Here is a 21,598-nt window from a genome sequence, read left to right as displayed (position 1 = left end):
TGATGCAAGAGTTGAATTGTGTAGGTTTTTATTTTAACATAGAAAATCGTGGTATGGTAGTGATATAAGACTGTTTAAATACTAATAAAATTCTCTACCTGCCGGTCAGGGAGGAACGTAAAATATGTTTGCTTTGAAACGCATTCAAAGGAAAGATTGTCAACTAATAAACATTGCTTCACATGCAGCCATGTTTCCCAAAGATTCATGAACAGACCATTGGTCCCTATCATGTTTCCCAGAAGTAGACAAACGAGAAAATGTTGTTTTCAAGCCATGTATCTCGAAGGTTGATTGATAACCAGGCATGAAACATTGTTTCCTAGCCGTGTTTCCTAAGGAAACGTATTTTATTTGAAAAGATGCAAGGAACCTTGTATATTTCGTGGTCGTTTTCCAGTTTTCCCGGGTATTTTGATCTCAAAAGTTGCTGCAGGTGGTACATGTTGTGATAAATGACAACCCGTACGACAGGACGTCATGCATGCGAAATGATATCTTCAGTAATTTATGAAATACCTTTGCGTTTTATTAATGTTTTTGTGATTTTTCCTTCAAAAATGTATGTATTAGCGTCCTCGTTTGTTTGAGAATGCCAGTATTTGTACGAATATGTCATAGAGAAGTGTTGGTATTACGGATGACTAAGGATTTTCTGTACGTCAGGATACAGGTTAGTAATTCTTCTTTATCTTCGACTTCAATCTTATCAAAACACCTCTTCATAATTTACTTGAATTTACTTCAACTTTCATGAATTTTACTAAAATGTTAATTTATGTCGTCTGTCGAAATTTCTTTCCATTGGGGGCACGAACGAAATGTCGTAGACAAGGTTATCATACAAATCCGTTAACCGTTCAATCCATCCGATTCAATTCTTCACATAAGGATTCATAGCGTTGGCTGTGCTTAAATTCGCCCCATTTGTGTAACCTATGTCACATATCAGAGAAGTAATTACATTCAATCAACAATCCATTCTTTTTCCTAGGATCACGGTGAAAGAACATTACCTTGAATCAAGATGAGTGAATCAAAAGCAATTACGAAAATTTTTTATCTATTTTTGTTTGTCTCATTCTCCAGCGGGTTTGCCATAATATGTTTTACAGATTTACGAACATCTCCAGCAGGAAAAATCATGCAGTTCAAAGCCAGAGTTTATCCATACAGATGGCAGTTGCGAACGGGTCTACTTTTATTGCTGTTACTTCTGACTGTCATGGCATTTGTTGCTGCAGTTAAAGAAATACACAGACTAAATATCGTGCTAGTTGCTTTCGTATTTATTGTACTGATTGTGGAAATATCTCTGGCAGGAAAATGGTTAACTTGGCGTAATGAGCAAACTGAGATTACGAAAGAACAAGGAGATGGTAATACAATGTTACAACAGTATGGTATAAACCCGGAAACTACAAAGATTATGGATTATGTTCAAGCCTCGTACTCATGCTGTGGTGTGACAGATTATCGTGATTGGGCAAACACGAACTGGGCAGCGCAAGTTGTAAGTATTCCAACTAGATCATTCTATCATTTCCTTTCAATGGTTCATTTGAAATCGCGAGCTCGCTGCTCTCCGTGTCATCCATCATGATCCACTCTCTGGTGATCAATATGATCCACTCTCTGGTGATCAATATGATCCACTCTCTTGTGATCAATATGATCAACTCTCTGGTGATCAATATGATCAACTCTCTGGTGATCAATATGATCCACTCCCTGGTGATTGATATGATCCACTCTCTGGTGATCAATATGATCAACTCTCTGGTGATCAATATGATCCACTCTCTGGTGATCAATATGATCCACTCTCTGGTGATCAATATGATCAACTCTCTGGTGATCAATATGATCCACTCTCTGGTGATTGATATGACCTATCGACCTTTCAGTTGAGATGCTATGATTGGATATTTTAGTGATTTATTTTTTGTAACATCTCGTCTCCCTTTTAGCAAAAAATGAATGCCGTCCCTACTTCGTGTTGCAAAATGCCTGGACCAGGTTGTGGTGATGACCTAGACATTAAAGATCCATTTGAAAACATTTTTGTGCAAGGTTGTACAACACTTTTATACTTCAGTAAAACTAGTGTTCATGATCATGGAGGAGTTGGAATGGCCGTTCTCTTCCTTCATCTTTGTTCTGTGGTTGCTTGTGTTGTATTAGCGTGTGCGTTTACCTGTACCAGCGGTCTTAATCCCCTCCAGGCTCTTGCCGGCGAGGAACCAGAAAAGAAACCTGTTGGTGGCGGAGGTAAAACAGGTAGCCCGAGCAGAAGCCCTAAAAAGCAAGCAAAGTCTGGAAATAAGAAAAGAAGTGGGGACGAGTTAGATTTCGAAGAAGAGAACAAAGCTCCAAAAGGAGCAAAAAATTTATTGATCGATAAATCAGAACTTGAGAATGACTTGGAAACATTGGATACAAGTGAACCATAGATGATATGTGGTGTCTTGCTTTGGGGATATCCGCTTCAAATATACGATTGAGCGTACTGTTTTCCTTTGAGAAGTTTTTTTAATTAGGGCGGGTAACTTTAGTCTTTAAACATCGTGTTTTCTCGTGTGCTGGATGCGTTGACAATATCCGAGACATCTCAAATGTACGATTTGCCTTCGACAGACGAGAAGTACGATGTTTACGATAATATAAAGTGGAGTGAAGTACTTCATTTCAGTTTATAGCACATCAATTTATTACCATCTGTACACTTGTAAAATACTTTATACACTCGTACAAACTATATTATAGGCAGGGGTCGGTCTTTTAACGAGCTCCAGGCATGAAAACGTCCTCGTCATTTCTCTCTTGCCAACTGATAACGTAATACGTATCCTCAACTGTTCCGTTGTATCCTCACTCCTCCTCCTCTGGTTGCATTATGTCTTCATATTTCACCACAGGTCCTCTGTAAGCCTATCAAAGCACCATATAAAATAATTTAAATTATTTTTTAACGTCTTTTGTGAATTTTTTCTTTGAGTAGACAACTGACACATTTCCACTTTGCCGTGGTATGCAGAGGTGAAAGAATACCACGGCATTCCGGGGAGGATGTCATCTAGGAATCCTAGGATACTAAAGAGCAATAGTAAAACAATTCCCTCGCGGCGTATTTGCATGTAAGCCGCACAAAATAGTAAATCTTTCTAAGCGTATGATTAGTGCTTATTCCTTGATAAAGTATAAATCTAATCCACAAGCCAGGCAGTGGAAAACTAACCTGTGAATTACAGAAGAACTCTTGTGGACATGGAATCTCTTTCAAATATATTACATTGCTCTGTTTATCCACAATATCCTCGCGATGACATTCTTTGTAGTACAAGCAATCCCGTCCCTAGCAATGGAAAATTATTTCAACACATTTCCAAATAAACATCCTCAGACCTCATCTCATCAAAATGTAAATTGTTGAAACAAGAAAGGAACCTTCTCTGTTGAATATGGTGGTCCTAAAATGTCCAGGAAGGCTGCTGGCCTATTAGAAAGTAAAGATATTGACATCTCAGTACACATGGAGTTATCAAAGAGAAGCAGTAAGTTAGAGTGATATTATTGTGTTGGATGGATCTAAGATTATGAAACAAAGATAGATCTTAGAGGATAGTATAATCATTTTCATTCTCACCCATTTATTGCATGTATTGAATGCAAATTTCCATGACTAGGGCTAACCACACAAACACCATTGTCACTGTCAAATATGTGTTTTCCTTGGTATAAGAATTTGCGAGGTTCCACTATAAATGGTAAGTTAGACATGTTTTTAGAAAGGAGAACTTTGAAAGGTTAGCTTCAAGTCGAAAAAAAGGCTGCAGAAGGTTGTTAAAAAGATGTTATTCATTTTTGTTGAGTATTTTTGTTATACATGGTGAATGAAAAAGTATATTTTAATCTACAATGAATATCTCTAATGACTTCCATACTTTCATTATGGTTGGCCACAGCTCCATTTGTATTTTCATGTTCACTGTTGAAGTAAAGATAATTTGAGAATAATGGATGACATGAAATTCCCCCAGGCTATGATATTTGCCTCTTTGTCAAGGGGAACAGGAAGGAATGACATTAGGAAAATTACTGGCCTATTATGTCAAGCACAACATAAGTTTGAATGACATTGCCACTTTTACTGACCAATCAGATCCAATATAAGATTATCTGATTATAATTTCATCCAAGTGGCAAGTGACAACTTTCTTGCAGATAACATGTGGTACATTTTACACTTGTAGATCAACTTAAACCAAACTAACCTATCAATCGTTCCATACATATTAACTTGAATGGAGCCATATAAGACTTTACTAGAAATGCATAAACATATAAAGATGTATACAGATTATATTACTGTTATAATACAGAGATTATTGTAAAGTTATCAGTATTAGAAAATAATCTCCTTTTCATAAAACACATTTTCACTTTTGCATTGAAGTATTTGAGGTTGATTCAATAAGTAGCAATACTTCACCACCATCTGGTGATTATAAATAATGTAATGTTTAGGATGAGACAATATGACATAATGTAATGTGATATGTGAAAACAATCTTAAATATGCCTCACCAAAATCCATACATTCCAGGGTGATCATGAAGAGGAAGTTTTCTACCCTTGCTCACGATAAACACTGCCATTGAAAAGTATGGGCATTCTAGTATGTCTACATGTGAGACAGGGGCTTCCCCTGGGTAACTCAACCTCCTTTCCCTAGTAGGAGGGGTCAGGTTTACATCTTCTGCAGTAATCGCACCCATCTAAAAATAACAAAGTAATTATAGTATCAGCGTTATACTGTTGTTTCATTTACGTCTTTAAGCACATGATATGAAGTTTATGTTGATGTCTATTTGTAGAATAACGTTTATCGATGCTAAAATTTTGAATCAAACGGGTAAAAGTATGAAATTCGGGGCAAAAAATTAGTTGAAACTATTTAATTAGTTGGGTCAGATGATTGAACGAAGTGAGAATATACACGTTTTTACAACTTTCTAACTCTTCTTTCTAAAGTGTTTTATACACACTGTCATTCTTGTTCGTGGTTTGCGGCAATGACAATTTTTGTTTAAGTATATTAAAAGAAAAATTTAACGCGAAATGAAGAGTAAAATATGGGCTAACCTACCATCGACATTAACAAGTCCAAATTTTCTTTTAAGGGCAATCCACTGGCAGTCTTGAATGTCTTTAAAGCTTGTCTAGCTAGTTTCTGAATATTTGCCATACCTTCCATTACTTCAGTGCTAAAACACTGTGCTTCTTCTCACATTTTAACAACGCAATGTTTGGATGTGAAGCCATAAAATATCCGGAAATGATGGAGCGGAAGTTTAATAACATAAGGCGAGCTTCTGCTTAATATATCACCATATCACCTGCAAAATCTGCATTCTGATTTTTATAGAGCTCAGTGGAGCTAAGTGAGCAATTCAAAATGGCGGCCGAGGCTTCAAAGGTAAACGTGTTAATTCTGTAAAATTTACAAATGATTTTATGTGGCTCTAATTTTTTTGTAAACCTATAGCGGTAATTTAATGAATTGTATTCTTCACTACTATAGCTTGGAGACCTCTTAGTACGTTGTATTTCCGAAGTCAACAGTCCTAAACTAGAACAACGAAGAATTGTATTTGAAGAGCTACTGTTTCCAAGTATAAAATGGAAAGGTATTTTGTAAATTATTATCACAATTTATTATCAAAAGCTGTAAAAGGTATATCAGTAGATTGTTACCCTCCTATGCTCCAGTCTTGAGAATTTCTCTGAAAGTGAACGAACTGGTAGTCTAGCACCACCTCATTAGCCCACAACCAGTCTGGTTGCACCAATTATGGTAAAAAAATTAAATTGATAAGCAACTAAGTTATTGCTTTTGGCACATGCATGCCCTTGACATTAACATTTTAACTCAAATTGTATCATTTCAGCTTTGTAGTGATCTGGCCATTTCAAGAGTAGTTAGTCACTAGTTACACAAGCAATTAATAATTATTACTTTTAGAATTTTCCCAGTAAAAAGCCTTGCAAAAAAATTGCATCAACATTGTACACCTACAAGTAAGAATTATAGCAATAATGATTAGAATTACAACAAGAATTAGAACAATAATTAACAATTATTACTCTCATACTAACTCCTGAAGAAGGTCCTAATAATCTTCAAATACTGACAAATTCTAGTGACAATTATTCAAGATCACTGGTGCTAAAAGCTGTGAAGACAACCCTGATGAATCATGGTAATATATTTTTGCATTTCAAGCACAAAATTATTCCTTAAAGTGTGAGACAATGTAAATTCCTCTGAGCTGAAGCTTCAAAAGAACCACTTGTTAACATGTTGTCAAATATTACAAGAGGACTTAAACATGGTCAAAGGTTAGCTTGATTTAAACAATAAGGATTTTGATCATGATCAAGGTTTATGTACATTTAAAAAGATCTAATGCATTTTAGTGTTCCAGGTTCACTCCTGCCACCATTTAAATGGTCGTGTCTCATTATCACACATGGTTTCAACAATGCTGATGAACGCCAGGGAGTTCTCTGGAACAAGATTGTCCAGTCTCAGTGTTCATTAATGTCTGTTGTTTTCTGGAGCCAAGAAAATTCAAATGTCTGCTAAGAATCATTTCCGCAGAATTCTTCATAATGTAAGTACTGATCTTGGTTGAGCACCCTTTAGATATCTGGAATAAAAACATTTTAAGCCAAACATTTGGTCGTCTTTTTTATTCCCTAAAGAATTGTTTTTTCCTTTTCCAATACACTTCTGACCATTGATCATCTCATCTTCGTTCGATGTTAATTAATTGGTAATCCAAATATAATTGAAAAGTACTGAGCTTATTAAAGTTCTTAATTATTATTTAGAATCCAGAAATTATATCCAGTTATTTTGAAGCAATATTCTCTTTTCCTACCTCACTTGTAAGTATTCATTGTTACATGTTTCTGTGAATTAAATAAATAAATGTCTGCCTATACATTAATGAAGAATTCACCTTTAGGTTTATTTGCGTACTGTAAGTGAACTCCTGGCATTCTGCTCTAAGATGAAACACAATAAAACTCAAGAAAAGGAGACTATGGTTTGTTGTCATAGTGTTTGGTAATTTGAATCTCTTTTACTTAGTAGTTTAGGTACTAAGTGACTTATTTTTCTTTTAGAAAAATGTTATTGATCTGTATGTGAAGACAATATTTATGGTAAAGGTCAAAGCAGAGACAACCTATTTGGTAAGTGATGGATTGATGTAACAGATGATTTGAATTGAACCTATACCATGATCATTTGAACATTCTGTGTTGTTACTTGTTAGTTGATGTTAGAAATCTGTAGATGTGAATGCTGTTTTTTCATGCCTGGTTATTATGACTTTTTCAGTTATGAAGGCAAATGTAACAACTATTTTATAAATTTTTTAGGAGGCAAGCTCAACATTACTTCAGCACATTGGTCATGAAGAATTTAAGGAAACCATCTTACCTCTAGTACAGAAATCCCTTCTTCGTAACCCTGAACTGGTCATCGAAGGTTTGTCAAAATTTCCTTGTGAAGTTATATCTCACCTGGTGATGAGGTTTTAAATTAATTGTCATTTAATATTAACATGATGCCATCTTGGTTCATTTTTAGCTCTTTCGCATCTTTTAAAAGATGTTTCAATTGATCTGTCACAACATGCTATAGTTCTTTGTAAAAGTTTGTCAGGTAAATTGTATGATTGTTTTTTTATTACTTTACATGGTTTTCAGTGATCATCAAACTGAAGATGTTGCTTGTTTTCTTTCCAGCACACCTTTATTCAAAAGATGAGTTTATCAGAGAAGAAGCTGCCTTATGTGTGGAAAACTTATCCCGACAATGCAGTGATTGGATGTGCATTAAGGAAATGATTGAAAGACTATTTGCTGTTCTTCATGGTAATTTTCCAAGACTGAAATATTGACTTATACAATATATAACAATTTTTTCTTGCAATTAAGGAGCTGAAGGGAAATTGACTGTGTGGACAGATAGAGTTGGTGTGCTGAAAGGTACAGTACAAAAACTACAGCATGGCTGATTTCTTTATGCACTAATTCCACCATTTCTAGTGTATTTTCAGGTCTCTATAATCTTGAAAATAACTCAGTAAGTGGTTCCTCTCAACTGGAGCATTTGGCAACTTTGGTTGTTGAGAAGATGGAAATATTTCTGAAACAAGAGGGTAAAACAACACATCTTACAATAATAAGTTTGTTTAAAAGGCAATTGCACAAAGGTGTCCTCCCCTTCATTCAAAAGGAAATTTATACATTTCTGATATATTTTTTTCAGTTAATGAGAATGTAATTGTCCAGGCATTAACTGTGCTGAAGAAATGGTGTCTACATATCACCAATAAAGTTCCTGGCAACCTGTTTCAAATGTTTGAGGTATGGTTTATTTGTACTGTGTAGTTTAACATGGAAAGTTGAATAAGAGTCTCTGGTCAGAATTCAGAAGTTATGACATTGTTCCTTCATCTCTTTAGAAAGCCATGTTGAACAAAAAGTCCAGTTCAATGGTCAGAGGAGGATATCTTAATTGTATTGCAGCATCTTGTAGAGGTTGGGATTCAGAATGATATTTTTTTTCTTATGAATAAATTGTGATGTTCTCAACCTATATTAATTTTTTGTTCAGGTAATACTTTGAATCAAGCAGTTTCAACAATACCGCAACTTCTGAAGGTAAGTTTGATTGTCTTTATGATACCAGTAATCAGGCTAATGCAGGATATTATAAGACACAGGCTTTATTTACCATTTTATCATTTGTAATGATGTTATTCACCAACTACACCAGTTGTGATATTTTCCTATATTATGTATACTTCTAGACAGTAGAAAAAGTGTTCACTCAAAGTCATCAACCAAGTGTTATTTCTGAAGCACTGACAGCTACGTTAATATTGATACAACTTGGGCAATCAGATGTTGAAATTGGTATGTTCATTTATCTAAGAACTATATTGTTTTCAAATAGATCTGTAATAATCCATCCATTGGTTTGCAGATTCAAAACTTCGTTCATTTTGGGACTGTGTTTTTGATTCTAAGAGTCAGATATTTACTGCTACTTAAATTCCTTTCAAGCGTTACAGAAGTGGGTAAGAAAGCATATCTTGTAGTTCCACTTTACATTTTTTTATTGGACTCAATTTTTCAATAAAATTCTTCACTTAAGTGTTCCAGCCAGCTGCACCTGATTCTTGAAAAGTTGATGAGTCATCCTGACGAGAAAATCGGTGTTGAAAATGCAAGGTATCCAAAGTTAGTGGAAAATAATCGAGTTTGTTTTATTATTAATGTTGGTGTCTCTCTTAGCTGGTGGTTCTCTGGTCTGGTGTTCACCCTGACACATCAGAATTATCAAACTCGCCAACAAGCGAAGAGTTGTTTTTCAAAACTGTGCTCCTTGGCGGAGGATGGAGGAATCAAGTTGCAAATGATTCTGCTTGAGAAATTCAGAGAACTTTTAAATAGTTCAGAGGTTTGTGTTGTGTTGCGTCCCAGTCTTACCTGCATTTCTCAGGAGAAATGAACGTGTCTTAGCCTACCTCCCTCGCTTTAGGTCACCTCATCAATGCTCAGGAAAACTGAAGTGGTCTCAGATCAAAAAGTCGAAAATGAAAACACAGTGAACTTCTCACCAAGAATTCTTGCTTCAGTTCTTGAGAATATTGTCACCATCCCACTTAAAGATCGTGACGACAAGAAATATGCTCCGAGCGTTATGATCTGCGTTTTAGAAGACGCTCATCATCCACTTATAGGTACAGTCAGTGTTATTTAATATCTCATATTCGTTATTTAAATGTGGCAATAATAACTGTATATATCCGATAGGTTCATCCAATATATTTTTCACATCTAGCTTCATCCAACCCAACTCTGTGGAGAGATTTGACTCTGCAACTCAAGTTGAATATTGAGGAATTGATCAAAAATAATAAAGACGAAATATTGAAAATGTTTGTGTCGAGCAAAAATGTAAAGGTTGGTTTTGAAATTCTCAATGAATATAGACAAGCATTCTTGGATTCATTTAGCATTGGTTTTGTTGACGTTGGCTGTTGTTTCTCTCTCTTTCTGCGTGAACTAAAACTCAGGAGTTAACCACAAACATATCTTATATTTTAGGTACTTCCAGCCCTCATACGAACTTTACTTATAGAGGCGGAGAGTATTATATTTGATGACGTGATGGCTTACGTCATAAAAACGTTGCGAAATTCCAAGTTCGAAACTGTGACAGACGAGGAGTTTGGAATTTTCAATACACCAGAAGGTGTTCTATACGATCAGTCGAGGGTCATGGAGTAAGTCATTTATTTTAAAGCGTTTACTACCAGAGTCAGCAAAGTGCAGAGACTGACAACGTTTTTTTTAGAATAAAGGAAGGTGAACGATTTCAGCATCATAATATGAAGCGAGAGTCGAAAGCGTATTCCTACGAGGAACAGTTGGAGGAATTGCAACTCAGGAAGGTTTGTCAGGAATTATTCAATCAATTGGTGCTTATTATAAGTACAAGAAAGTCTACAGTATATCTTGATGTTTGTTAGTACTGCTTGTGAAAATGAAGTGAAAATATGTTTCAGGAATTAATGAAAAAGAAGATATCAAGTGAAAATGTTGAAATGACGAAGAAAGAACGTGAAGCGATGATGGCACAACTCGAGAAAGAAAATGAAGTTAGGAAAAGAATTGAAGAAGTAAGTTTATTGCGTATACACGAAGTTAGAATTCCAATGAAATTGTTTATCTTATAAATTATCATTTCAGCTCGATATAGAAATCAGTCATGCTTGCCTGGTGGCTCAGACAGCTGTTTCTACGAAAGCTCCTTCGTTGAGACAACACATCCCTATCTTACTTCAATCTATTACGTCACTGTTTAAGTCCCCTTTGGCTGCACCACGTGTTCTGCACGTTTTTATCACGCTTGGAGATATCGTGTTTCCAAAGAAAATTCATTATTTAGGTAGGTTTGACAATATTATTCTGATATATATATATGTTTAACTAGTAAATTAACTTGTAGGTACACCACGTAAGTATTTAATACTGCAAAGCTTTCGGTCCGTTAACCCGGGCCTTCATCAGTGCAATATTCTTCATGAAATACTTATTGATGTCACCATGCAACTTACAAGAATATTATGTTGAACTAATCAAAGCAGGAATATAACAGTGCTATTAAAAAACCCTTCAACTCAATTTAAATCAAATGAAATGTGCAGGAACAAAAGTTGGAATTTATTCCAATTCATTCTTGTCGCATTTTCTTTCCAGGTGAGTATAACATGGCTGGACATTACAACTGCACCAAGCTCGTTGTCCATTGCGTTTACGTTGGGAAGAAAATATTTGGCTGCTGGGGTGGAGAGATGATTAACGATCTTTATAACACAACTATTTCGTCCGAAGAAAGCTTAAAATCTGCCAGGTGAGAATCTAGCGGCTGTCACAATGGATAATTACTCTCTTCATCCAATATTTAGAGGATAATTACTATTAAGAGTCTTACTCGTGATATTTTCTGTTTTAGGCTGGGTGATGAAAAGGAACTGTTAATGTGTACGACGTTTTCCTTCTGCTTTCCAATGATTCGTTGTATTCTAACAAACTCTGCCCTGAGTGTTGATGTTAAAGAAAGAACAATGGAAGTTTTAGCGCAACACTGTAGACTGCGCATGCGTGAAAGGATATTGATGAACGATATAGTGAGGTACAGTACTAGCTATAAGATTTCACCATCATTTAGTTCCTGGTTAGTAAACACTTTGTAATTATACAGTATAACATTGATATCAAATGTAATTTTCTTAGACTGGTCCGAGCAACCTTCCTCGGGCGGAAATGTTAGATTGCTTACAGAAATTATTCAACACCATTCTGACTCCGTCACAACTTCTAAAATACAAGTAAGTTTCGGTTAATAATAAACCTACTGTGAAACAAAAACTGTAATTCTTGAGTTTAAAAATTCCTTTTCAAATAAAAGACCGCAACAATTCATAAAATTGATTTTATTAACTGATTTTTTTAGTTAAAATGTGGCGATAACTTAATAGTTAATTATTTTTTCCAGCGCCTGGGTTGTGTCAGTATGGTAGAGTTATCGAAATCTTCAAGTGGCGAGGAAGGCTGTACGATTGCTTCAGATGAAGAAATCAATGTTCTTCTCTCGTCACTTTATTCCTCCGTCTCATCTCTTCGCTATGTTGCTATACAATGTCTTCAAGCTCTAAACTTAATTTTACCGAACATGGAACAAGATTCTGGAGGTCCATCCGGTGGTACAAAGAGTTTGGACGACAAGATTTGACAGCGATAGTGAAACATCAAAATTCGCAGACAGGTTTGTACAGTTCTGCTTTGGTAATTTGAAATCATCGGAGATGATTTAGTGATTTAATTATATGATGTGAATGTTAAACATCTTCTTAGACTTTGGAACGAAATGGGATATTTTGTCCAAGAGGGATTATGTCGCAATCTGGCGCAGGATGTTATATGTGATGTGGATGATATACAGGAGTCTGCTAGCCTTGCCTTGTGTGAGGCTGTAAAAGAACATCCAAGTATCACGGATGAGATCTTGGTGCAACTTATTGATGTTTACAAAGCCAAATTAAAGGTACGTGTTTTATATTTTTATCTGCAGACTAGATCATACAGATGCAGATCTCCGTGATAAGTTTGAATTAGAAAGTTCAGAATAGTTATTATTTCAGCTTCCAGCCCTGAAGCGAGATGAACTTGGAAGGATCGTTGGAGACAAATATCCAGATCGTTGGAAGGAAAGGCGCGGGATTGCGAAGGCACTTCGTGACATGGCTACTTTATTCACAGATGACGAGGTGAATGGCATAGTCTTGATGCTTGGATTCACTCCAGAAAAACCTAAATTTGTTATTTACTAATTTCTAGGTCGTTAAATTATTTACCTTTTTCGTCCCCACGGCCCTCGGGGATTGCAATGAACATGTTCGAGGGGAAATGTTAAAAGCTGCATTGGTTGCCGTCAATCATTTGGGAAAGGTATAAGGTTATCACGTTCTACAAACTTTCAAGATTTATCATTTGCGCTTTAAATATCAATGTTTCCTTTGTGTTAGGACAATACCTCATCTCTGTTGGAAATATTTGAAGAGTTCTTTGATAAAGCTCCAGATTCCTCCTCACATGACACTATTCGCCAGTCCGTTATCATATTGATGGGATGTTTAGCAAAACATCTTGACAAAGAAGATCCAAAGGTGAGTATTTTAAATATCCATTTTTGTGGATATTTTGGATTCTGCTCATGGACTTGTACTTGTTCGCAAAAATTAGTTTTTTTTTTTAATTCGCAGTTCATATATGACAATTTTTTGTTTCAATTAAGGTTCATCCAATAATAGATAAACTACTTAGCGCTCTGTCGACACCGTCTCAACAGGTGAGTTCTCTTTGCATCATATTTCTTCAACGTTGCAATGACTTACTATAAATTCGTATTTTATTTCCAGGTTCAGGAGGCGGTCTCAAACTGTCTTCCTCCTCTTGTCCCAGCAATCAAGGAAGAAGCACCCGATATTATAAAAAATCTTTTAACAAAAGTTAGTTGTAACAGTTTGTTGTCGTTTTCAATGAAGAGTGATGCTTGATTTTGCTCTCATTTATCTCTTGTATAGTTACTAGACTCAACAGTATGGCGAGCGTCGTGGAGCGGCGTATGGGCTAGCTTCTCTTGTGAAAGGCTTGGGGATATTGTCGTTAAAACAACAGAATATAATGTCAACTTTGCAAGACGCTATACAAGATAAAAAGAACTACAGACACAGAGAAGGTTAATTGACCATTGTAGAGGAATAATTATAGCTTTCTCTTCTTGCTCATCATCTTTTTTTTCTGGCGAACAGGAGCTTTATTTGCATTTGAACTTCTCTGCCACATCCTTGGACGATTATTTGAGCCATACATAGTTCATGTCCTTCCTCATCTTTTACTCTGTTTTGGCGATGGAAATCAATTCGTCAGAGATGTAAGTTGATCAAAAATTTGTATGCGAAAGGTGTAACTTGTTTTATAAGCTTTAAATACCATAGTCTATATACAGTTGTCAACCGCAACTTTTCATTTATAGTGCACCTTAGGTGAATCTATTGCGTTGTGACTGGTTCATTTGATAGAGTTATCACATGATAAAGTTATGAAATTTGATTGGTCAATATTTTCAGGCAACAGACGACACGGCCAGAGCTATGATGAGGAATCTGAGTGCTCATGGAGTTAAACTTGTTTTACCATCGCTACTTAAAGCACTCACAGAAGATGCCTGGAGAACAAAGACAGGTGAAAATCTTTTTCTTGTGTTGGGTTACCATTTTCATTTATCTTACGCTGCTCGATAAATTTTGTTTGTCAGGGAGTGTTGAGCTGCTTGGTGCGATGGCGTATTGCGCCCCAAAGCAACTTTCCTCTTGTTTACCCAACATTGTGCCAAGATTGATCGAAGTCTTGACAGACTCTCATATCAAAGTACAGAAAGCTGCAGCTCAAGCGCTCAAACACATTGGTTCTGTCATACGAAATCCTGAAATACAAGGTTGGCCAGCATAGACTGTCTTCACTCGCGGATATTATAGTTGTACGTCATGCAATCATTTTCATTCCATATTTCTAGCCATTTCCCCTGTTCTTCTGGAAGCTCTGAGTGACCCAACATCGAAAACCACTGAAGCGCTTCAAGTTCTCTTAATGACGTCATTTGTTCATGTGATTGATGCGCCGTCATTAGCTATAATTATGCCCATCATTCATCGGGCTCTTGAGTCTAGATCTACAGAGACGAAGAAAATGGCGGCACAAATCATTGGTAATATGTACTCATTGACTGATCAGAAGGTTAGTACGAGATATTCAAAGTCTAATGTATTTAGAAATTTTCGGGTTTCAAAAAAGGAAACAGGATGTCTAAGCTTTAAATCGTTCATATTTTTTAGGATCTTAATCCATATCTGTCTTCAGTAATGCCAGGTCTTAAGCAAGCTTTATTAGACCCAGTCCCTGAGGTAGGTTTACTTCTTGTAATCCAATCAACTTTAGAAAGAGTTCTTGTTTAACCAAATAACTCTGCCCCCCCAGGTTCGCGCTGTGTCAGCACGTGCTCTTGGGGCTCTTGTCAAAGAACTGGGAGAAGGAAATTGTTCAGATCTTCTGCCATGGTTGATGGAGACTTTGATATCTGAAACAAGTAGTGTTGATCGCTCTGGTGCGGCACAAGGTTAGTTTTCCTAGCTTCTTAGTACACAGACTGCAGATTTCAGAAAAGACCTTTAAAATAACGTTGTACTACTATGTCCGGAAACAGCGTCACAACGCGAAGTTTTTATCATAAAGCTCTAACCTGTCTTTTCAGGTTTGAGTGAGGTGTTGTGCGGTTTGGGTTTTGAACGTCTTTCACAGTTGATGCCAGATGTGATCTCTGCAACAGAGAGGGCTGATATTGCAGCACATATCAAAGAAGGATATTTAATGCTCTATCTTTATCTGCCGTCGACGTTTGGCACAGAATTTACACCTTTTGTTGGAGATATCATTCCTTCTATACTCAAGGTATATCTACTATTTCTAAAAAAGCGTTTGAACCATTTATTACTCATGTTTTAGGATGTTAGAAATGTGTTTTATTTTTATACACAGGGACTTTCAGATGAATCAGAGTTCGTACGTGGTACTTCACTTAAGGCTGGTCAAAGGATCGTCAGTCAGTATGCAACGACAGCCATTGAGGTATTCTTACCTCAGTTAGAACAAGGATTGTTTGATGATAATTGGAGGATACGTATATCTTCCATCCAGTTAATGGGAGATTTGTTGTATAAGATATCGGGTGTTTCAGGCAAGATGACGACAGAAGGAGAGGAAGATGATAACTTTGGAACCTCCCATTCAAATCAGGTGGGTTAGACTACGCATTTGAAGAAAAGTAATCTACAACTCCCCTTTCCATTCCCCCAATTTTGCGTATAGTTCAATGATTTCGCTCAACGTTTCTTCTTTCTCAGGCGATCATAGACTGTTTGGGATATGAGAGACGTAATCGAGTGTTATCAGGGCTGTACATGGGTCGCTCTGATGTCTCGTTACCAGTCCGTCAAGCTGCTCTTCATGTGTGGAAAGTTGTCGTACCCAATACACCCCGAGTCTTGAGAGAAATCTTATCAACTTTGTTTTCATTACTACTGGGCTGTTTAGCCAGCACTAGTCTGGATAAACGACAGGTTGGTGTTTGATGTCGAGTTTTTAATTGTGACATGACAAGCTCGAAATCTTGTGCAAAAATAAGGATAGATAAACATCGTAATCAAAGTAATAATATTTGATCCAATGCGACGAAAATGTTTATTTTTTGTTTTCCTATTAGATCGCTGCTCGAACACTGGGAGATCTTGTACGCAAGCTGGGAGAGAGGATATTGCCTGAAATTATACCGATTTTAGAGCGAGGGTTGGAAAGCAATGAAGCCGTTGAGCGACAAGGAGTTTGCATTGGTCTGAGTGAGATCATTGGCTCAACAAGCAGAGAACAGGTACAACTGAGACTTCACTTGCTTTTACACCGAAAAGGGAAAATTATTTAGTATGAAAATGAATGTACTGGTGTGCTATAGTGTATAACACTCGGAATTAATTTTTGTTTTCATAACAGCGGGAATATCAGAAGTGTTTCATGATTTTAACTCTCTTAGGTTTTGTTGTATGTGGATTCGGTTATCCCCACAGTTCGCAATGCATTGTGTGATCCACTGGCAGAGGTCAGAAGCTGTGCTGCTCAAACGTTCAATAATCTGTACAAAACAATCGGAGTCAAAGCGATCAACGACATTATTCCTATTCTTCTTGTGAAACTGGTAAGCTCTGGATTTGATCGTGTCATAGTTTGGTTCAATTTTAAAATATTCTACGAACTTATTAGATTGATCCTGATCAACATGAGAACACTTTGGATGGACTTCGCCAGATCATGTCAGTTCGAAGTAAAGAGGTTCTACCGTTTATCATTCCTCAGGTACATACGTCTTTCATGAAACCATCTTCAATATCAGTAAATCAATTTGTTATACCACGAGACCACGATAGTAATTCTTGTTCTAATCTGGAGCACACTTGCCCTCGCCACTGTTCGGAGACGACTTCCACTACCACTGCGTAGTGATTGGGTAATTTTACAGAGTTATCAGATTTCATAGGTTCCTTTTTGTTCATTGCAGCTTATCGCCGCACCTGTGAATACCCAAGCCTTGGCGTCCATGTCGTCTGTTGCAGGAGACGCTTTAACTGATCATTTGTCTGACATCCTTCCTGCTCTTTTACGATCAATCAGCCATGTTTCATCTCCTGATCAACAGTCCCAGGTGAGTACAATTGCAACCAGCCAAAACTTAGTTAAGAGCATCGCCAATATCGCAGTTGTTCCTAAATAATGAAAGCAATCAACTGAAAAAAAGATTACCTAATGATAAGAAATTACTCTCAACGCAATTATCTCAAGCGTTAGGAAATATTTAAGTTCATTTGAATTAAAGCCCTGTGGTGCCCTATTTGGGTTTTTCTTTTAAAACTTCGTTATCAGATCATTCTCAAAGTATACCTCACATCCACTTCGTTGATGTTGTTAGAATTTGGAGAACTCTCGAACACTGATATTGGCAATTCGAAATGATTCAGGAACTCAAATTGTGTTGGATGTTTTGATGAAATATTGCAAAGATGAAACAATTTCGATAAGAAAGGTAAAGTTTTATACCGGAAATGACAGCAGCCTATATGTTACTCATTATCCTCTTGTACTCCTCTTGTAGGCTGCTCTAAATCTGTTACATTCATATTGTACGTCAACCAAGGCAGATCTATCGCAATACACTCCTGCGTTGCTTCATTCTATCATATCACGATTCAACGATTCGGACCATGAAGTTGTTGAGATCAGTTGGAATGCTTTAAACGCCGTAACAAAGGTTAATTCACGAAAACGACAATAAATAATTTGTTTCAGGCGAATTGAATCAATATGAGAATGTTTCCATGTTATTCATTTAGAGACTTGGTCCACCGGAACAAATACAACACATTCCTCATGTTCGTCGAGCTATCAGATATATATCTGATGATCTAGAGGATAATTATGAACTTCCTGGCTTTTGTCTTCCGAAGCCCAAGGTAATTTGAAACGTATTGCTCAATAAGCCTTTAAGGCATTACATTAGATGTTCATGCTAGGTGGACTTTCACCAATACATTTACAACGATTATCTTGTTCAAAATATTCTTTCAGGGCATTACCCCTTTACTGCCGATATTTCGGGAAGGAATTCTCAATGGGGCTCCTGATGTTAAACAAGACGCGGCTGAAGGACTGGGTCAGGTTATAAAACTGACATCAGCATTGGCCCTTAAACCTTCAGTCGTCAGTATTACTGGACCGTAATACGCATCTTGACCGTTTCAGCTGGAATGTTAAAGTGCTGTACTTCAGAACCTTGGGATTGCTTTTAGTCAAGGTAAATATTAACGTCATTTTTTATAACTTGGTTATAACAAATTATATACAGCTTATAACTTCCATTACTTTCATACATTTTAACGAGATGCTATATTGATTTAATTGTTTCATTCCCAGGTAGGAATTGTCTTAAAACCTTTCTTACCCCAGCTGCAAACAACTTTCATAAAGGCGTTAAATGATCCAAACAAAATAGTCCGTGAACAGTCGTCGACAGCTTTACAACATTTAGTTAAACTGCATTCCCGAGTTGATCCTCTATTTACTGAACTGCACAATGGAATAAAAAATACAGAAGATAATCAAATCAGGTTTGCCGACTTTACTGATTTTCCATATTTGTATGATGGCAATCACAAAACTAAAAACGCTAAATTTTGCTAAAACACCGATCTTTAATATAGAGAAACTATAGAACAGGCATTGCGTGGAATTCTGTTCAGTGTTGGTAATAAGATGGGAGACAATGTTCGGCAAAATTTAACACAAACCTTGCTTTCGTTCCAAAGTCATGCAGAGGTATGTTCAATATTACCAACTTGGTTTATTAAATACCATTTACTGTAAACTGCTATCATGTCGTCCAAGTGTTTTAACATTTGTGTTTTTTATGAAGGAAACTATTCGTATTGCTTCTGCTGGGTGTCTTGGGGCTTTGGCAAGAATTACTCCTGATGACGAGTTAACCAGTTTGGTGAAAACTGATATTTTAGGTATGCTTTGATCTCGTAGCACAGATTTCAACTGATCACAGTTTACCGTGATCTTTATTGTAAATGACTACAAATTTATTTTCAAGTGAGCGATTCAACGGTTGAGTGGACATTACGTCATGGTCGATGTCTAACAATATCTGCGTTGTTTTATGATTGCTGTGAAAGATTGATTTTTCTTAATTTATTCGAAACTTTACTTCAACTGACAAACACACTCTCTTCAAACGACCGGGTAAGAAGACTGATTTAATCCATGAAATTGTCTTCGTGATCCTTGTATTTATATCTATGTTTGAAGAAAATATTGAGATCATACATGATCTATCTGTTATTAGATTCCCATTTGTAAAACAGCAATAAAATGCTTGGGCTACGCAGCTGTCAACTGTGTAAAAGAAAGAGATTTTCCTGAGGAGATTATTCCATCAATAACTAAGGTCTAGTACAAATCATTGATCTTGCAAATAAATCATTTCATACAAAGGTTAACGGTGGGTTATGGTGGAATACCATTCTTATTTTTTTTCACTATATTTCTTATGTGTAGGGAATACAACATTCATCTTTGGATATTCAAGTTTTGACTTGTGACGCCATCTACTATATTTCCGAGAAGATACATGACATACCAGTATCATTTCTTAAATCTACCATTTCTGGATTACTTCCTTTATCGAAAGAAAAAAACACATCATTGAAATTTGCCGCAGAGATGGCTCTTGTTTCCTTGTTGAAATCTGGTAATGATCGGTTTCAGGTTAGTCTCGTAGGAAATATTCCTATAAGTCGTTTCGTATTCTTGTGTTTTAAAAGTATTTAATCTTATGTGAAAACTTTAATATTATTCTCTCTAGAAATCTTTGACAAGTCTTGATGCATCAACAGCAAACATCCTCAATGAATTTTACAAGAAAACAATTCCTAGAATATTAGAACGCAACGATGCTGTCATCTGCGAGCTAGATGATCCCTTCTCATCTGAACTGTGATGAAGTTTTAACATCATTTAAAAGTGGTTTCCGCGAGCAGCGCACTCTTCAAATGCTCCCCAAGATAATGCAATTAAACTGGGCTGAATATGATGTTGACTTTTAATTTAACACGGGAAAAAATTCCGCAAGATTGTCCTTTTTTGAAACGTTATTTTTACGTAACTACCTGAAACATTTTAGACTAAATCCAACGTGGCTCTAATAAAATCATCAAGTCGCGTGAAAACAAGTCAAGAGAATAAAAACAATTGAATTACCGCTGTGTCCTAATTTCTCAATCAAGCGAATTATTCATTCACTTCTTGTAAAGTGATACATGTTTGCAAAAAATTAAATTTACGATTGCAATTATTATGCACAAAAATGCATTCAAAATAAGACCAGTTGTCATGTCCAGGCCACGTTTTCTGGCTTGGCAATCTAGCAATGTCATTTATAAAGCTATATTTTCTTGAAAGAACTAATATTTTGCTAAAACAATTTATTTAATGTGTATATATGTGCAACATGACGTACAATACAAACATCCGTTCTAAACACGGGCTCATCTGGGATAGAGAAACGTGTTGATTTTGAAAGAGCGAAGACATTTTGTATTACAGATTGTATTTCTGTATTATTTTTAATCTAAATTTACTATTTATTCTGTGCAAAAACACTTGAAAGAAGAGAAATACACATGGATACTGTGTTGCCTGTATTTCATGGCATAGCTGTACGAGAACAGGTAAGATTTTACTCCTGTAGTTTCGCATGGTTTTATATTGGTTTCGGTCATGAGTTTTGCTTGTATCTATTTTAAAAGTAAGTCATCACCATAACTTACAATCGACTCCCACATTCAGATATCTCAGGATTTTAATGTTTTAAAATTTATATGTTCTCTTCTACTTTAATGAGCTTGGAGCACTCTATATTTTGATTTGCATGCAATATACATAATTATATAAATGGAAAGACAGGATAGTAAAATCTATATTATATGGATAATAATTATATATGGATACCAATTAGTGTTGAAGGATCTTAATTTCCAGTTCAATTCATGCCCATCTGAAATTCAAGCGAGGTGCAGTTAAAAAAATTGTGCTAACTTTGTTGTAGGTCCACAGGCAAGAATTAAACATAAGCTTTTGCGATGCTGGTGATTTATAGTGTGTGTATTTATGTAGGATGGTAATGCCTGCTTGATACAGAGTGAAGTGCCACAAAACTTAATTAATTTACCCTCACCTTAATGTCTATTAGGTTGGTGAACTTCGAGCTTATCTTAAATCTAAC

At 36.2% G+C, this 21,598-nt stretch overlaps 3 protein-coding genes and 1 long non-coding RNA gene across 4 annotated transcripts; 3 read left to right on the top strand and 1 right to left on the bottom strand.

Moving 5' to 3' along the window:
• The first annotated feature begins 14 nt into the window (after positions 1 to 14).
• Positions 15 to 2,804, top strand: LOC114543431 (CD63 antigen-like). Its single transcript, XM_028562409.1, has 3 exons — positions 15 to 673; positions 995 to 1,513; positions 1,971 to 2,804. Exons 2-3 carry the CDS (start codon positions 1,028 to 1,030, stop codon positions 2,451 to 2,453), a joined length of 969 nt encoding a protein of 322 aa, XP_028418210.1. The 5' UTR covers positions 15 to 673; positions 995 to 1,027; the 3' UTR covers positions 2,454 to 2,804.
• Positions 2,702 to 5,337, bottom strand: LOC114543433 (2-aminoethanethiol dioxygenase-like). Its single transcript, XM_028562410.1, has 8 exons — positions 5,150 to 5,337; positions 4,588 to 4,778; positions 4,275 to 4,325; positions 3,945 to 3,988; positions 3,647 to 3,758; positions 3,448 to 3,496; positions 3,239 to 3,355; positions 2,702 to 2,931 (listed from the first exon to the last, which is right to left on the bottom strand). The coding sequence occupies exons 1-8, from the start codon at positions 5,255 to 5,257 to the stop codon at positions 2,872 to 2,874; spliced, it is 732 nt and encodes a 243-aa protein (XP_028418211.1). The 5' UTR covers positions 5,258 to 5,337; the 3' UTR covers positions 2,702 to 2,871.
• A 718-nt stretch (positions 5,338 to 6,055) lies between these two features.
• On the top strand, positions 6,056 to 6,608 carry LOC114543430. Its single transcript, XR_003690034.1, has 4 exons — positions 6,056 to 6,081; positions 6,205 to 6,263; positions 6,333 to 6,402; positions 6,481 to 6,608. It is a non-coding gene; the product is annotated as an uncharacterized LOC114543430 (long non-coding RNA).
• Positions 6,609 to 6,622: 14 nt separating this feature from the next.
• On the top strand, positions 6,623 to 20,695 carry LOC114543441 (eIF-2-alpha kinase activator GCN1-like). The gene is given in 60 exon segments (XM_028562416.1): positions 6,623 to 6,677; positions 6,898 to 6,954; positions 7,035 to 7,115; positions 7,195 to 7,263; positions 7,453 to 7,561; positions 7,664 to 7,738; positions 7,822 to 7,950; positions 8,014 to 8,064; positions 8,136 to 8,237; positions 8,348 to 8,445; positions 8,544 to 8,619; positions 8,696 to 8,742; positions 8,892 to 8,997; positions 9,068 to 9,126; positions 9,239 to 9,315; positions 9,379 to 9,544; positions 9,626 to 9,827; positions 9,929 to 10,050; positions 10,195 to 10,373; positions 10,445 to 10,541; positions 10,656 to 10,769; positions 10,840 to 11,038; positions 11,350 to 11,503; positions 11,606 to 11,634; positions 11,887 to 11,981; positions 12,149 to 12,339; positions 12,341 to 12,418; positions 12,508 to 12,697; positions 12,795 to 12,920; positions 12,991 to 13,101; positions 13,179 to 13,319; positions 13,448 to 13,501; positions 13,572 to 13,661; positions 13,737 to 13,750; positions 13,752 to 13,891; positions 13,965 to 14,086; positions 14,283 to 14,397; positions 14,471 to 14,650; positions 14,729 to 14,949; positions 15,048 to 15,116; positions 15,190 to 15,328; positions 15,464 to 15,660; positions 15,748 to 16,005; positions 16,113 to 16,328; positions 16,472 to 16,636; positions 16,796 to 16,957; positions 17,023 to 17,115; positions 17,318 to 17,461; positions 17,726 to 17,839; positions 17,909 to 18,064; positions 18,147 to 18,266; positions 18,382 to 18,530; positions 18,532 to 18,607; positions 18,727 to 18,920; positions 19,014 to 19,128; positions 19,226 to 19,322; positions 19,409 to 19,557; positions 19,661 to 19,762; positions 19,873 to 20,082; positions 20,180 to 20,695. Coding segments are annotated over 60 exon segments (7,365 nt in total). The 5' UTR covers positions 6,623 to 6,638; the 3' UTR covers positions 20,315 to 20,695.
• Positions 20,696 to 21,598: the final 903 nt, after the last annotated feature.

Source organism: Dendronephthya gigantea, unplaced genomic scaffold, assembly GCF_004324835.1.
Source record: "Dendronephthya gigantea isolate DGI-Jeju-01 unplaced genomic scaffold, DenGig_1.0 000457F, whole genome shotgun sequence".
NCBI classification, from domain to species: domain Eukaryota; kingdom Metazoa; phylum Cnidaria; class Anthozoa; order Malacalcyonacea; family Nephtheidae; genus Dendronephthya; species Dendronephthya gigantea.
The sequence above is the reverse complement of the archived record's forward strand: the minus strand, read 5'-3'. Positions and strand labels throughout refer to the sequence as shown.